The 14,999-nt window shown below is 43.9% G+C and overlaps 1 protein-coding gene across 1 annotated transcript; it reads right to left on the bottom strand.

Moving 5' to 3' along the window:
• Positions 1 to 924: 924 nt before the first annotated feature.
• On the bottom strand, positions 925 to 12,321 carry LOC125768560 (uncharacterized). The gene is made up of 16 exons (XM_049436390.1): positions 11,231 to 12,321; positions 7,544 to 8,210; positions 6,913 to 7,470; positions 5,740 to 6,039; positions 5,465 to 5,551; positions 5,301 to 5,396; positions 4,198 to 5,004; positions 3,458 to 4,051; positions 3,190 to 3,368; positions 2,984 to 3,123; positions 2,440 to 2,694; positions 2,213 to 2,363; positions 1,868 to 2,140; positions 1,402 to 1,805; positions 1,213 to 1,338; positions 925 to 1,028 (listed from the first exon to the last, which is right to left on the bottom strand). Exons 2-16 carry the CDS (start codon positions 7,971 to 7,973, stop codon positions 977 to 979), a joined length of 4,452 nt encoding a protein of 1,483 aa, XP_049292347.1. The 5' UTR covers positions 7,974 to 8,210; positions 11,231 to 12,321; the 3' UTR covers positions 925 to 976.
• Between the last annotated feature and the right edge of the window lie 2,678 nt (positions 12,322 to 14,999).

Below are 14,999 nucleotides of genomic sequence, written 5' to 3' on the forward strand. Positions count from 1 at the left end.
TTGATTTGCTTATTTTTATTAACTTTTCTCCATTGAAAAAGCCTAGCTGTTAGAGACAGGGTGCTACATAGCTATAAGTTTAGCTTCTGACCGGACGCTTTTTGGCGTTCCGCTGACGTTCGCTTAAGCCTATGATAGTAGAAGAATGGTTAGAAGGGGTTTTTTTTAATAAGTTCTTGTTATTAACTCGAATAAATATAGAATAGCAACAATCGCGTCTCTCATTTTCAGGTCCCTCCCTCCCCCATATCATACACCGGACATCCGCAAGTAGAAGATGAAGTGTTGCTGGCGGCTTTACTTCCCGTATACGGTATCCCTCCAGTAATGGTAGTAAAGAATTAATGGTTATTAATAAAATATGTATTTATATATTCCTATACGCCTAATTCCTACCTCTCCGTACACTTACGATTACGTATGGTGATTCTTCAACCTGTTTTGCTTGTGGTAGCAATGTTTTGCGATTTGATGACGAAGCTACAAAACAAAACCTGCTCCGACTATCGTTATCGAATCATTTGGGGGAAGGATTGTGTATGTGTGTGCTTTCACTTCAATCACAGTACTTAATGTTATGAGCTTTAGTTTGGTTTAGCTGCGTGTTTATTGTAAGCTAATGCAATCACCTTGGCTATTAGCAAGCGCTGGTAGTGATCGCACAAACACTCTGTCTAATTGTATGCTAAGCTATGTTTTACTCTAGTTTTAGAGTTTTTGGTTGAAAGTTCTGGCTTACAAGCTGTGTATTGAAATGTGTTTCATGTATCTGTTCTATCAAATAAATATGTCTCCCTCCATTTGGCGATAGCAACATGACATGAACCAGAGACTGCAGTGCTAAAGCACATTTCCAGGCCCTAATGAAACTCTAATGCGCACTTTGCTCTCTTTTGGGGTGCGTAAATTGAAGAAATCCTATAATGCTACTGTTCCGATTCGTTTCGCTGCTGTAAGATTCAGACATTTCCATATTTCAGACATTGTTGGCATCTTCCGTTTGATCGACGGCTATGCTGCGCAGCGATCTGAAATAGTGTTCAAAACGGGAATGGTTTTATATTCTGCAATTGCAAAAAAAAACGGCAAAAGAAAGAGAGAAAGAGGATCAGGATGATGTAGAGAGAAAGATGAACTAGGCTGAAGATCTTTGGATCTGAAGGATCTGAAGACGATAGATGAAAAGGTGAGAAAAACGGTGCGCTACTTTACCTTGATCGTTCGAAAAGTGACGGATCGGTGTAGATCGGTTCGCTGGGGTCATCAAATTCGCTTTTGGTTGCACCATTTCTGGATAGTGGATTCATCACCGGTATCTGACACATGCGTGACAGGTTGCTGTAATGGGAATTGTTTGAAGCTAAGTACCTCAGCCACCTTTCACATTCGATGTCTACTTACCCGGTAGCGAATGTTTTCTGTAGCCCGCTTCCAAACAGTGACACACCCGGTGTACGTACATGTGGTCCTCCCCGGCTTGCTGTTGAGTGGGTTCGTCCCGATGCCTCAAACTGACTGCCGGACACGTTGTGTAAAGCGGACGGGCTAAACGAATTAACAGGCGAGCTGCGATCGAGTGTACGGTTCTTGATGAACACCTTCCAATAGCTACGATACACAATGCCCGCAGCGAAGGTGATGCTGATCAGCAAAATGATCAGCAGAATGACCGCACTAATCAGCCCGTAGTATTCGGCATGCGTCAAACAGACGGACTCGATCGGAGCTACCATCTTGCGTGCGACCGTGTCTTGTTGCATCTCTTCACGAGATTGGAACACCTGCAGTGGGCGAAAGAAGCGAGACTTTGAATTATTATTTAAACCGTCAAGCTTTAGTGGATGTTTCTGTGCCCTCCCCGCAATACCTCAATCATTTCGCGCACTTGTTCTGGCATTTCGCCCGGGCTCGTTACATCTGCCTCGGCCGCTATCGTATCGGAGGCGTCCTTTTCTTTAACGCTGGTTGCATTTTCGTTCACCACTGTACCGTTTACGATTGACACTTCATCGTCTTCGGGATCATCGTTTCCGGCCACCAGCGGTTCGGCTGTACCGATTGTTTCCGTACCATTCTCGGCTGACCGCTTGCGACGACCAAACGACGGTTCTGAGCGTCCGCTTGGTCCTGGACAGTATGCCTAAAGGTGAGCGAGTTGAATTGAATTGATCACATTTCGTCCACAGTCAGCACTTACTGCAGTTTTACCTACCGGTTGACATCCTCCACGACATGTTCTTACGGTAGCCTCAAACACGAGGAAGTTGGACTCCGGTATCTTGAATGCGTTGAACCGTGCCTCCAATGCATCATTATCTCGGGATCTTCCAAGTTCTGGGAACACCAAACTGTCCACAGGACAGCTGAAAAAGCGGACGATAGGTTTAGACATCAGTCTCTCTCTCTCTCTCTCTTTGCTGGATCGCATCAAAACCTTACCCATAGTTATCGATCAGCTGTACACTTCGTCCAGAGTATGGATCCCGGGCGACAACGTTCGTCGCGAAAATGTCCGTGGCGTGACTGTAACCATCTTGCGATTCCAGCCGGAACGTTAGTGGATCACCGACGGCGATCGTAGTTGTTGGACGGCCCTGGTACAGGATCATCAAACGTACCTTGTTGCTCATCGAGTTCTCCGCAGGCAGATACTCAATAGGGATCGGGCTGCCGGATCTGTCATTGGAATTAAAACTGCGCTTGAGAAGCGTGTATTGGATGTTCTTTGTCTGCGAACCATGTTCATGGTGGTTTGAGGGAGATCAGCGTCATAGTGCTTTTGGGGAGATGCGACCTCATTCACATCATAACATGATCGGAGCAAAGTTATTTCGATCGGTACACATATTGTTAGTAGCTAGTCTATATCTAGTTACATCGAGTTTCATGCACAGATTCTCATACATATGCTTATCTTTTACTCATGCAAGATATCTTAAGCTAAGGGCACTTTTAAATGTTTCAAAAAGGACAGATTTCTTACCCTGCGCCAATATACCCCGAGGTGACCACTGCTTCTCCAGGACCTCGGAACATGCACGTTAAATTGAATCGCTTATCACGTCCAGTTTGTACGTTGTCTGAGAACTGTACCACTATGATATTTGTCATCGTGTCACCATACTGCAAGAAGAGTGTGTCAAGATCACTTGCTAGAAGGATAAGCGTTCAGGTAAAAACCTTTCTTACCCGTTGCGTTCCACATTCTGGATATCCTTGTGGACCGCTAATTCTCAGCACATTCACCGTACCACCGTTTCCGCGGAAGAAGCACCGATCGTAGAATCCGTACGCATAAATACGCCCGACAAAACCTTCCGGTGTGCGGAGCGTAAACTCCATACCATCCTCGTTACAAACCTGTCCAACTAATAAGACAAATAGAACACAGAAATGATTGCGCTTAAAACAACTACAAAGCTTCTACGCTTATTTTATTATCGCTAAACGGGCTTACCATCAAGACACTCGTCGTGAGGCCCACCACGTCCCGGTGTACGTTCGTAGTAGTCGGAACTGTCAGTCTCGAACATCTGCGTACTTGGGACTTCTAGGTCGCGCGAATCCCGATCACTCAGCTCACAGTTGCCCTCCGTCTCGTACGGTGCACTGTCACGATAGTTGAAGCTACGGCACATAAAGTCCCGCGCTCCGACACACTCCTGCTGACAGATGCCGAGCGATGGCGCATTGATCACGCGCCGGATGTACTGCTTACGCATCTTGCGCTTCGAAGCAACTTGCTTGAAAACGTCCGTATTGTCGCAGCGTGTTTCGTACGGTCGCTGTGGTCCGTAACCGCCGAAGCCGTCACCTCCGCCGAGCGTATTGTCGTACCCCGTTCCCGATGGTCCGTAGGGAATTTCAAACGGATAGCCACCACCATCCGGGGCCATACCGACTGCTGGCCGTCTGTAGCCACGGTCACGGTCTGGGAAGGCTGGCATCGGTGGTGGTGGAAGCCGACCTCCAGCCGTGGGATAATATCCACCGTACCGATCATCGACGTAACCTCTCTGCGGTTCATAACCTCCCATGTAAGGATCGTAACCTAAAGGCGGCAACATTAAGGTTAGGCTTGGTCTACTATTTATTAAATTCATTACATTTACACTCAAATGTGACAAAGTTCTTAAGTTTGATGTTATAAACTTGGTGAGTGAACATGAATTGCACAATAATTTGGTAGATATTTACCCGGCGGACGACCAGGTCCGGTCATGTACTTGTGGAACGGTGAAACATTCGGTGATGTAGCAGGTGGATAACGACCTTGGGCACCGATCGGTTCGAGTGGGTACCGTGTTTCCGGCGATGGATAACGATTGTTGTCTATTGGACGTACCGGTGCCGGATATGGATCCGGTGGGTAACCACGGTTTGGTGGCGCTCTTGACGGTACTACTGGATACACGCCGGATCCGTACATTTGAGGCATATACGGCGGTGGAGGGTAGCGTGTAGGCGGCATCATTGGATACCGCGAATCTGGTCGCTGTGAATGCATGGGAGGCGGTGGATAGCGGGAATCCGGTGCTGATCCGGATGGATACCGACCCGGGTCGGGTTGAGTGGGTGGATAACGTGCGTCGGGAGGATAACGCGAATCGGAAGGATAGCGTGAGTCTGGTGGAGGTGGATACCGATCCATCGGATAGCGAGAATCTGGCATCGATTGAGGATAGCGTGAATCGGGCGGATATCGTGAATCGGACGGATAGCGAGAATCGGACGGATAGCGCGAATCGGGCGGAGGAAGAGGCGGTGGATACCGCATGGGACCGCCCGGTCCTGGGTACATAGGATCGGGGTCACGATCTCCGGGATAGCGATCCGTTGGACCGTACCGATCGCCTGGGAAACGGTTGTCGTACACCGGTGGATAGCGTCCATCGTAGTCACCGCCTCCGGTCGGATAGCGGTCGGTACCGGGTCCGACTGGGTAACGGTCGGTAACCCCTGGGTAGCGATCCGTTGGTGGATAGCCACCGGGGAAAGATTCACCTGCAAGAACGGGAAGTGAGGAAGTGTGCTTAGGGTTTGTATTCCAGCACGGTTCATAGTGCCTTTTTGGGGGTGATTTTTCATGTGGTGTGAGCACAAGTATTTGAGAATGACATAAAGTTTTAAGATATTTTGAGTGTTCCTTTCATTATTCATTAAATTTATTTGGATATCCCAGTACCCAGCACGCAAATGAGATTGTGTAGCTTCTCCTTAAAACATTTTTCCCACGACAAATGCAAATTATTGACATGGTGCAACGAATGCAAGTAAAGTGTACAACGAATGCAACTTACCTCCATAGTCTGGTCTCGGTCCCATCGGATACCGATCACCCGGTGGATAACGTCCTGGAGGAATCCTATCATCCGGCACACGATCCCGATCGCGATCTGTAAAGGAAACAAGCATTAAAGTTTAATACAAGCCCAACCCACCTGTGCGTGAAAGTTTCACCCACCTCCTCCTCCTCCTCCATACGGTGGTCGCCAGTCAGTAGGATCCGGTCTTCCATTGGTTGTGTCCGTGTCTCCACCAACTAGGTGCGCTTTGAAAGATTTCAATGAGAATCGGTATTCGTAGATGAAGCGGTTTAAGGGAACCCAAGGAGCATCGGTGGATAGCAAGAGGTGTAACAAAGCAGTGGGATTGTGACAGGAAACGGGAGGGATGGAATTCAATCATAACCGAGGAAAAAAGAAACCCATCCGCCCGGAAGGCAACAAAGATACTCACGCATCAAATTCTCATAGTAATCGTAATCGGCATCGTAGATGATGCGCATACCGTCCCGCTGGTTGTAGCGGCTGAGACGACAGGTGCGGAACCGATCGCTATAGACGGCTGACCGGCATTGGAAGCTCGTCTGCCGCAGGCATTCGTCAAGACACTCGCTAAGCGACCTGCCAGTGATTTCCGAGTGAAACTCACCGCCCAGCCGCGAGTTGCGATAGCGCTGGAAGGCGGTATCGGGCCGGCGGCCACTCGCAAACAGATGGGACGTGACGGAGTTGTCCGGATATTCGGTACCACGCTCTGGGACGAGGATCGAACAAACGAGAACAAAGTGGTTTTTGTGTACTGTTTAGTTTTCATGTCGTTTCGCTGTTTTTTTTGCTTGTTTTGTTCAAAACGTTATGGCGCTGTTTGTTTGGCGTTTTTTGAGCCCATTGGATTCCCCCTTGTTTTGGTTCATGCTGGGCAAAGCCGGTAGGATTTGTAAAAGGTAACGGTTTGTTGGTAATATTGAATGAAATTTGTCCAAAAATTTTGCTATTAATGAAAACCGGGATATGTGAGTAGCCTATTTGACGAGTTCCCGACGATGGGAAAGGAAATCCCTGACAGGGTCGGCGAATGCTTTGGCGGGCCTTTTGGATGAGGTCCGTCGTCTCAGCAGCCACCAGCGCGAGGTGGAAAACTACAACTACAACTGTACGATTTTTTAAAAGAAGCACAATAAACAGAAAAAATGACCTCTGCAATTTGATCTAGCTATGAGGGAAGAGGAAGCATTGGTATCGTTCCTTGGGACGCATGATCTAAAGTGTTGGGATGTGGATTTGGGAAGTACAGCTAAACAGGTTCATATGAACATTTTGTATGCAAGCGTGCCTTTGAGATACTTAAGCTTATGTAGCGTTTAAGCGTGCGGATTAACTATCCAGAACGAACTATACGAGAGAGCGATTGAGCATTCTACCGATGCCGGTGGATGCGATTTCACATCTCAGGAAGAGCTGAACCTTGATGGGAGAATCCAATGAGCTCTAAAACACCGAACGGCCGCACCACCCGGGATCTAGCTTCGAACCCCGGTGGTAAAGGCAAGCGAAGCGCAAAAGCGAGTTTAGCCATCCTTCCAAGTCGGAAGGATAAAGACTGGTGCATTTTATGGCATATACTTACGATTGTCCAGACAGACAAGATCATAGAAGTGATGCGTCGGGCTGGAACTGATGCTAAGGTCGTCCTTCTGCGACACGGAATCTTCCTCCGACAGAATGCATTGCTTGGTTTGATCGTCAAACTCGATCGAGCGGCAGAAATATTTCTCCGCACGCAAACACAATGATTGACATTCTTCCAGTGTCATGTTGTTGAAGATTTCCACCTCAAACGGACCACCGAGACGCTTGTTCTCTTCTTTCACGTACACGATCAGCCCATCGCAGCGTCTTTCCGCGTTCAGGCACGTGTTTTCAAGATAGTCGGAGTTGGGATCATCCTCCAGGAGTTCTGGATGTGTTCGGCGTGTAAAACGACTCATGGCGCAGCTGCGCAGCGTCGAGTCGTAGTTAGCCGATCGACACACGAACGAGAATTCGTTCAAACACTTATCCTCACAGTCGGAGCGATTGGCTGCGGTCACTTCCTTAATGTCGGATACTGGGAGTTTCAGTTTCTTTCTTGGATGACGTTCGAATACGTACCGTCGGCTGGGACATTCTCGATCAGGTCGACTAGCTGTTAGAGTGCATTAGGCAAACAAATCGATAAGTGGTTGCTACAAATCAAACCTTTTTCACATTCTACTTACAGGTGATGCAAACTTCCGTAAAATGTACACTGTTCGGTACGAGCATCAAGTTACCGATACCCTCGGGAGCTGCCTGTTCTCGCGTTAGGTAGCACGTTGACTCCTCATACTCAACGCTACCACTGAACGATGCAATTCGGCTGCCGGGCTGAAAGTCGAAGCTTGTGCAGGCTCGTCCAAGATTGTTCGATGCAGTTCGATCACGTAAGCAGAGGTCCTGACATTTCTCCAGTACGCGAAACGGTGGTGCCGAATCACGCACGACGTCATCGTCGAAACCCTGCAGTTGTTGGTTCGGTAGCCGCTCGTACAGTACACGTCCCTGGCCGTTGTTGCAGGTCGTTTGACCAAGCACCAGGGCGAACCGAGCGACCAGGACGAGTAGGGTTAGATCGGATAGCCCCGGTAGGAGCTTTTGCTTTTTGCGCATAGCTAACTCAAGCAGCACTAGCTGCTAATAACACCGGAAAGCTCAACCTCCGTACGGTATGATGGATGGGTTGGGGTTGATTTTGAATGGTCCCGAAAAATGTACGTTCAAGACCGGAAAGGCAATTGAATTCAGTGGATCGAAGCAACTATTAGGTATCGTTCGAAGGTAAGGGCCTAAACAGAAAATGTTTTCTGCATCTTTCGTGCATGTCACCACTTCATAGTATACACCGATCTGGAATTGAGAGGATGGGCGAAGAATTATTACGTGCTTATGGCCAGAAAATTGGTCTTCATTACGATAACAGAGCAATTAAATTAACTAAAGATAGACTGGGGTGACAGTCTGCTGACTTACAATTCTTTATACTAAAGCTTAAAGTGTAATAAAATCATTAAATAAACTTTCTTAGATTGTAGAAAGATCCTTTACACCAGGGGTTGGCAAAATCCGGCCCGCTAGACGATTTGATTCGGCACGTAAGAAAACTTATTTCCACATGTTTCAAGATTAAATTCAAATATTTGGCCCGCAGTTTCAGGTTAATTTTTACTGCCTGGCCCTTTTGGTGAAAACTCTGCCGACCTCTGCTTTACACGATCGGAGCAGTAACAGTTCTTCCATCGTAAGTACTTACTTCCACGAGAGACTTGAATTTTCTCACTAAGCCAACACGATCGTCATGGCTCTAAAGAGGCAACATGACATATAATAAAAATGGGATCTGGATGACTCAGTCCTCATAGTTTTTTTTGGTTAAATAAAAAATAAGTTCTATTAATAATTTATTGAAAATTTTATTACTATCGTCAAATAGACAAACGAGTGATTTTTTATTTCCACATTTAACCCTTAAAACCGAAATTGTTCACATTTGCATACTTTAAGGCGTTTTGAAATGTCCAACCAATAAGTAGTTGAATTTAAAAAGTTACTTAAATGCTTCTATTGCGCAAAATTGTTCTACATTTCATGTTACATTTTACAGAATTCAATACCGAGCATTTTGTGTATCGCTAATTATGTGCTTGTTAGCCTAAAACGGATGTACGAGCGCGTTCCTGCCCACATTGTCCTCTATTTTCGGTTGCAAATTTTCGCTAATTTTGCTCGGCAGCGTCGCAATCCTGACACCATGGAACAAACCTCATCATCTCGCAATATAGCTACCATTAAGGTAACGTGAATGAAGCGGGAAAAAAGTCTAAGTTACCAAAAAAAAAGGAAAAAAGCCATAACGTCCAACAGCGGAACGCTAAAAGAGTAAACGCACAAATATTCTGTACCGGGAGAGAAATTTTTCGCAGCCAAACGCAAACCCACAACCTGTGCCGTGTGTCGAGGTGCGTTTAACTTAATTCTATTTTCATCCTCGCCCTACACTGCCTTATACCTTCCGCCCCCGCTGATAGAGGTGTACGCAGGGGCTCTTAGCCTAAAGAGCCACATTGATCATCAAATGTGATCATTAAGGGATGGTGGGCAGGGTGAGGAGCTGCTGGCCCTGGACCAGTGAGGGTTGTACGCTTTGAATTGTTTGCGGTTGGACCGTGTGCGTTACGAAGAATGGTTCAAAAGAGTGTAAAGAGGAAAAACCGGAACCAACTTCCGCTGCTGATCGGAACAGTTGATTTGTTACGGTTTATGAGTTTCAAAAACAGCGAGGCTGCAGGTACTACAACAACAAAAAAACGCAGGGAAAATGGGCTAGAACGACCAGAACAGACCTCGCGGATCTGTAGTTGTGGTAAGGAGAGGATCGTGCGTGCATGTGGGTGAGTAATGCAGAGCAGTGATGGAATGTAATTATTACTTTGGTTTGATTCACCCTGCTTGTATACTACGAATGAAGTGCGTGGAACCCTTTTCGTACCCAAAAAGTGATGACTATGAGTATTTTTTTTGCTGTAGCTTTAGCTAGAATATTACCAGTGAAGCCGAGCGTGATCATTGAAATTGGACCATCAGAATCAGATCTCCAACATCGTCCCCATCGTTTGTAGCAGAGTTGTTCAATAGACCGGACCCGCGTGTGTTATCAGCATGAGATTGTGATTTAGGTGAAGGAGAACCTATGCAACGACTGTGGTTGGCAATTTAATAACGATTGAGGTTTGAAAAAAAAAACCTATCGACAGAAGAGCAGCTCATGTGTGACGAAAGCTTTTTCTGGGGTTTGCGTGTTAAATGGCTGTTCGTGTGCCTTCGTGGGGTCACTGGGAAAAATCACCCGCTCTTTGAGGGCGCGTGCGTTTGTGGTTTGTTTCATAGGTAGGCTTTTTTTGTTTAGTTGATGTGTTTCAATCAAATTAGGTGGCTAGGTGTTTGCTCGATCGATGAAGTAATTTGAAGGTGTGATAAAACTGTTCAATAGGTGGTATTTTGAACACTCTCACAAATTTATCCTGACTTTAGGGGAAAAGCTTCAACTATTACGCATGAATACAATTAGAAGGGAAATGAAAGAAATTAAAATAGATAATTTGTTCTGCTTTATCATATTATGGAAAACATGGTTTATTACAGCGTATACTTGGATAAAGTTCCTTCTACACACATGTTAAAATTTATTTTAAAAAATAGTTCATATAATTTCTGTAGTTATCGGTTTTATTTTACGAAATAAACTTTTCTCTTGAATGTAGCTATTTTCATGCAAACTGTATGGTTATTCAAAAATTTCATTTAATAAATTTATTAACTTAATAACAAAATAATACAAGAGCTTAAAAAACTTTTTATCACGTTTGGTAATATTAGTCTTATTTATCACTGCAAATTCTATATTATTACCCTTTTTTTTTTAAATCAAACAAGTTATGTTATAAACAATGTTGTCCAATTTTAATCAAACATTTCGGTTTAATAGTACATATTATAATCCGATAATAAATAAATTAACTACTACTATATTAACACCAGAAATATGACATTTTTTAATAAAAATATTAAAAAAAAAACATTTGTTTTAGATTTTAGCGCATTTGTTCCTACAGATATATTAAAGTTTGAGTAAAATTTGGGACTTTAAAAGCAAGATAATTTTGCAGCATAAACACCTCATACACGGATATAGATGTAGTAATTTAAAGAATTAGTTTGATAGTCAACCACTTATAGGAACTTTGGTTTTAATTTTCTATTCACACATTTCCAGGAACACTTTCACATACATGCCTTAAATTATATTCGCATCAAAAGTACAATTGCCCAATAAAAACTTTTTGTTCTAGTTCTACACACATTTTACTCACCTGTTAAATTTATCACACTTCGATAATAATATATTGAAACTGTTGCACAAATATTGAAAGCCTTTTGTTGCACTATTGCAGGTTTTTATTTTTGCAAACGATCAATTTACGACGAAGGACAGTGTATTGGATAAAGTTTCACAACCGCACCACGAAATAGAGAATTTCTTCAATAATGATTTATATCTTTTTCACCACACAATATCGGAAGCAGTCAATAAAATCATCCTGTATTCACATTTACAGCACAAACTAATATAAAAACTCTCGATTGAGAACTTATTCGTCAACACATCGACACTTCGTCACTTTTGGTCTGCTGTTGGTGGCAGTGTTTGCTGGCTTATGATCGATCGTCGATGATGGTTATGCAAACGATTGTGTAACAACGCATTTGTCGAACTGGAAATCGAACCAAAAATCACCCAAACTTTTCGACTGCGCAATAAACCGTTCACAGCGAGATCTCATAAAGTACTGAATATTGGGCTGCAGAATATTCTGCCTATAATGTCCCCATTTTTCCAACCACCCATGGAAAGCAAATTAGCTGCTGACCCGACCAAAGTTGATAAAGCACACGCTGGAAAGGGATGGCGTGTGTGGGTGAATAAATAAAAAAAAACATACAGAACGAACGGGTGAACTGTTTTATGCTACAAGTTCGTGACGCACTGGGTTGACTTTTTTCTGTGTGTGTTTTGTTTGCTTGTTGTCCATCTTCCCACCGATGGTGGACAGTTTTACATACCGATGGTTGGTGAAAAAAGATGGAATGCATTATCGTGCTTGGACACGGGTTTGTCTGTATTAGTAGCGTTGGTCCACAATCTGTGTATGATCAATTGTGATCTATCGCGTCAGGTTGAACGCTTCGTTGACCCGAACGATCATCTCTTCCCCGCTGCACAGGTACGCGTCCTGTGAGGTGAGGAGGAAATGGCCGCAAGGCAACAGGGAGTGCTCGGAGGTGATGAAATGGAAATGCGATTTTCATCCCCCACCTCGGCATCTCGCTTGGGGTAGGATGGAAAAAGGCCTGGTGGTGGTTAGACGTAAAAGCGGAAGTTCTTTTGTTACACGCATCCGGAAAGTGTGTGCTGTGTGAGAATTGTGAGCTACGGGACACAGGCATCACTGCAACGGGGTGACGAATTGGTTCTAAAACGCGTCCAGTGTTCGACTGGTTAAATGCTGGAGTTTACCGTGACGTATCGAGCGGGTGGCTCGTACTTGGGTGATCTCGGTAAAGAGTAAAGAGAAAGAGTTTAACCGAACAAAGCGATCGGTTGAAACGTGAACGTTTTGGCGTCGGCCGGACCTCAACATGGTCAGCGACGAGGGAAAAAAATGATTTGCGATGAGCAGAGAACTGCTTTATGTGCTTTGAACTGATGTGGAAAAGGCCGCTCTTAAGGGAGGACACTTTTTGCATTTGGAATTATGTTATAAACGAGGGAAACGTCGTTTTTTAATATAACACTTTAAGGTTTTATTGTTTTTTTTGTGGAATTGGTACTTAAATTGTATATTAATATAATTTTGAATATTGGAACATTGCATATTTCTAATTCTTATAATATAATATAACTTGGAAGTATTTCCTGGTATTGAATCTTTGAAAATGATAAATAGATAAAGTTAAACATAGACAAAGTTTAAATAAAATAATTTTTATGAAATATTTTAAATATGAAATAAAATTGAGAATGATTTTAACAATGAAATAACAAAAGCTGAGTTTTACGATTTATTACACAAAGAAGGCACACATGAGGCAATAACTTCATTTCCCTTACGTAATGGATATCATCGGATCAATAAACTTTTTATTTCCCCTGTACCAAGGCGGCACGAAGCGAAGCTATAAACTATCAACAATATTACTAGCATTATACTGACCGTCGAAAGATCAACCTCAACGCAACATGCTGCTGCCTGATGATGTATCCATCGATGTACCTCGAGGAAGGTGACCTCCAATTGCATGGTTTTTGATAAACCTGATTCTACCTTTCATTCTCTTTAACATTCGAATGACATCGATTCGTGAGATGAATGAAGCAAAAACCTGCACACGCATTGCAATTTTGTATTTATATCCACAAACGAAACGTTTCGTTCTATTCCCGATTGCATTGCGAGAAGTGTACGGGAGATTACAACCACCGGAACATCCTTATTGCCGCACGCCGGCTGACACACAAGGGGTAAGTGGGGCATTTAATTAGCATTTCCAAGATACCGAGATTTCCACCTTGGAATCAATCGAGCTGTCAAGAGAAATGGAAACAAAGAAAGAGAGATAAAAAAAAGGTTTCTATTTTCCTTCAGGGAATGTCGTTTCTTCCCTAGACCGTAAGACGGGACGCTTCGTATCGAGGGTGGCTATAAATCTGTTGGAATCGAAGGCTGTTGAAGTTGAATGTACGATTGTAATCATTTGTGAACGTTTGCAAGCACCGTAATCTTGTGTGTGTGTGTGTGTTGTGGGGTTTGTTAGCTGGGGAAAAGGAAACACGTTTGTCTCGTCGTCGATAAGATTGTGTGTTTTGGTGTTCATGTCGTCGATCGGGCGGGCGGCCGGTACCTTGGGCTCGTAGATCATGACAGGTTGATAACTTACTTCGTTCGTTGGTGAACCGCAAACTAAATAAACGCTTCAAACTAGCTTCTGTTCGTTAGTATCTTTCGCTTTATTGTACAGATTAACATCGCTTTACAAAGGTGAAATTTTTACACAAAGATCATAGGTTTGTAAACGACCGCAGAGACACTCGCAATTCAAAGTTACCCCAAAGTCCTTCAAACGTAGGCCGATTTCGAATACACTCCACGACGTGGAATGTGGAGCAAGATCAAATGGTGGTTAAAATTAAACGCTTTAAAATATACAAACGATGTATTGAAATCATACCCATGCTGACGGTCATCAACTGCACCGTCCGGATGTTCGGCAGACCATCCACACCCGTTTTGGGGTTCTGCGGTATCTGCAAGTGTGGTCACCTTAGTTGAACCGCAATTGAATACACTACAGCACGGTGGTTTCACACATTGATCCCTATCAATTGGTACGGTGGGGAGTGCCGTATTCTCGGTGTTTGGGTGACACCTTCACGGTGGGTCATTCGTTTCATGGTGTTAATTTTTATGTGGCTAGAACCGGCCTGCTGTGGCGAACTGTTTCGGGGCAGTCAGGTGCGAAGGTCATCAGTTCGCGGTATGGCAATGTATCCAAAAACAAAAAAAAAGGAATTCTTAACCATCATAGATTTGATGCTGCACCGTGTGGCCACAATGTGGCATTGTGATTGTGAATGTTGATTTGCATTTAAAGCTTCAACTTATTCCAACCCTGAACTCCCTGTAATGATTTATGTCAAATCACACGAAACAAAAAGGGCTCAAAATAGAGCAGGATTGTAAAATGCGCGCACCGTTGTTACGATGGTCAACAAACTTTTATCGATGATTTCAATCGGAATCCAACTGGATAATCCTGGTGCTTAGATGTATTTTATGCTTTACTGAATATAGTGGTACAGAGTTGCGTCGAATAGGTTTTGATTAGTTTCACATTCTGTACCAATTTTGCTTCAGGTTCATGGTCCTATGAGCAAAAAAATTAAAGCCCGTGGAGTTTAATAGTTGGGTTGAAGGTCATAAGTTTTATTTAGCAAAATGTATGCATTTAACAAAAAAAATCATTTAAATAGGACTTTTAAAACTCATGACTTGTCAAAAACGAAGCACATTTCAAAATCAT

This window comes from Anopheles funestus, chromosome 3RL (assembly GCF_943734845.2).
Source record: "Anopheles funestus chromosome 3RL, idAnoFuneDA-416_04, whole genome shotgun sequence".
Classification (NCBI taxonomy): Eukaryota; Metazoa; Arthropoda; class Insecta; order Diptera; family Culicidae; genus Anopheles; species Anopheles funestus.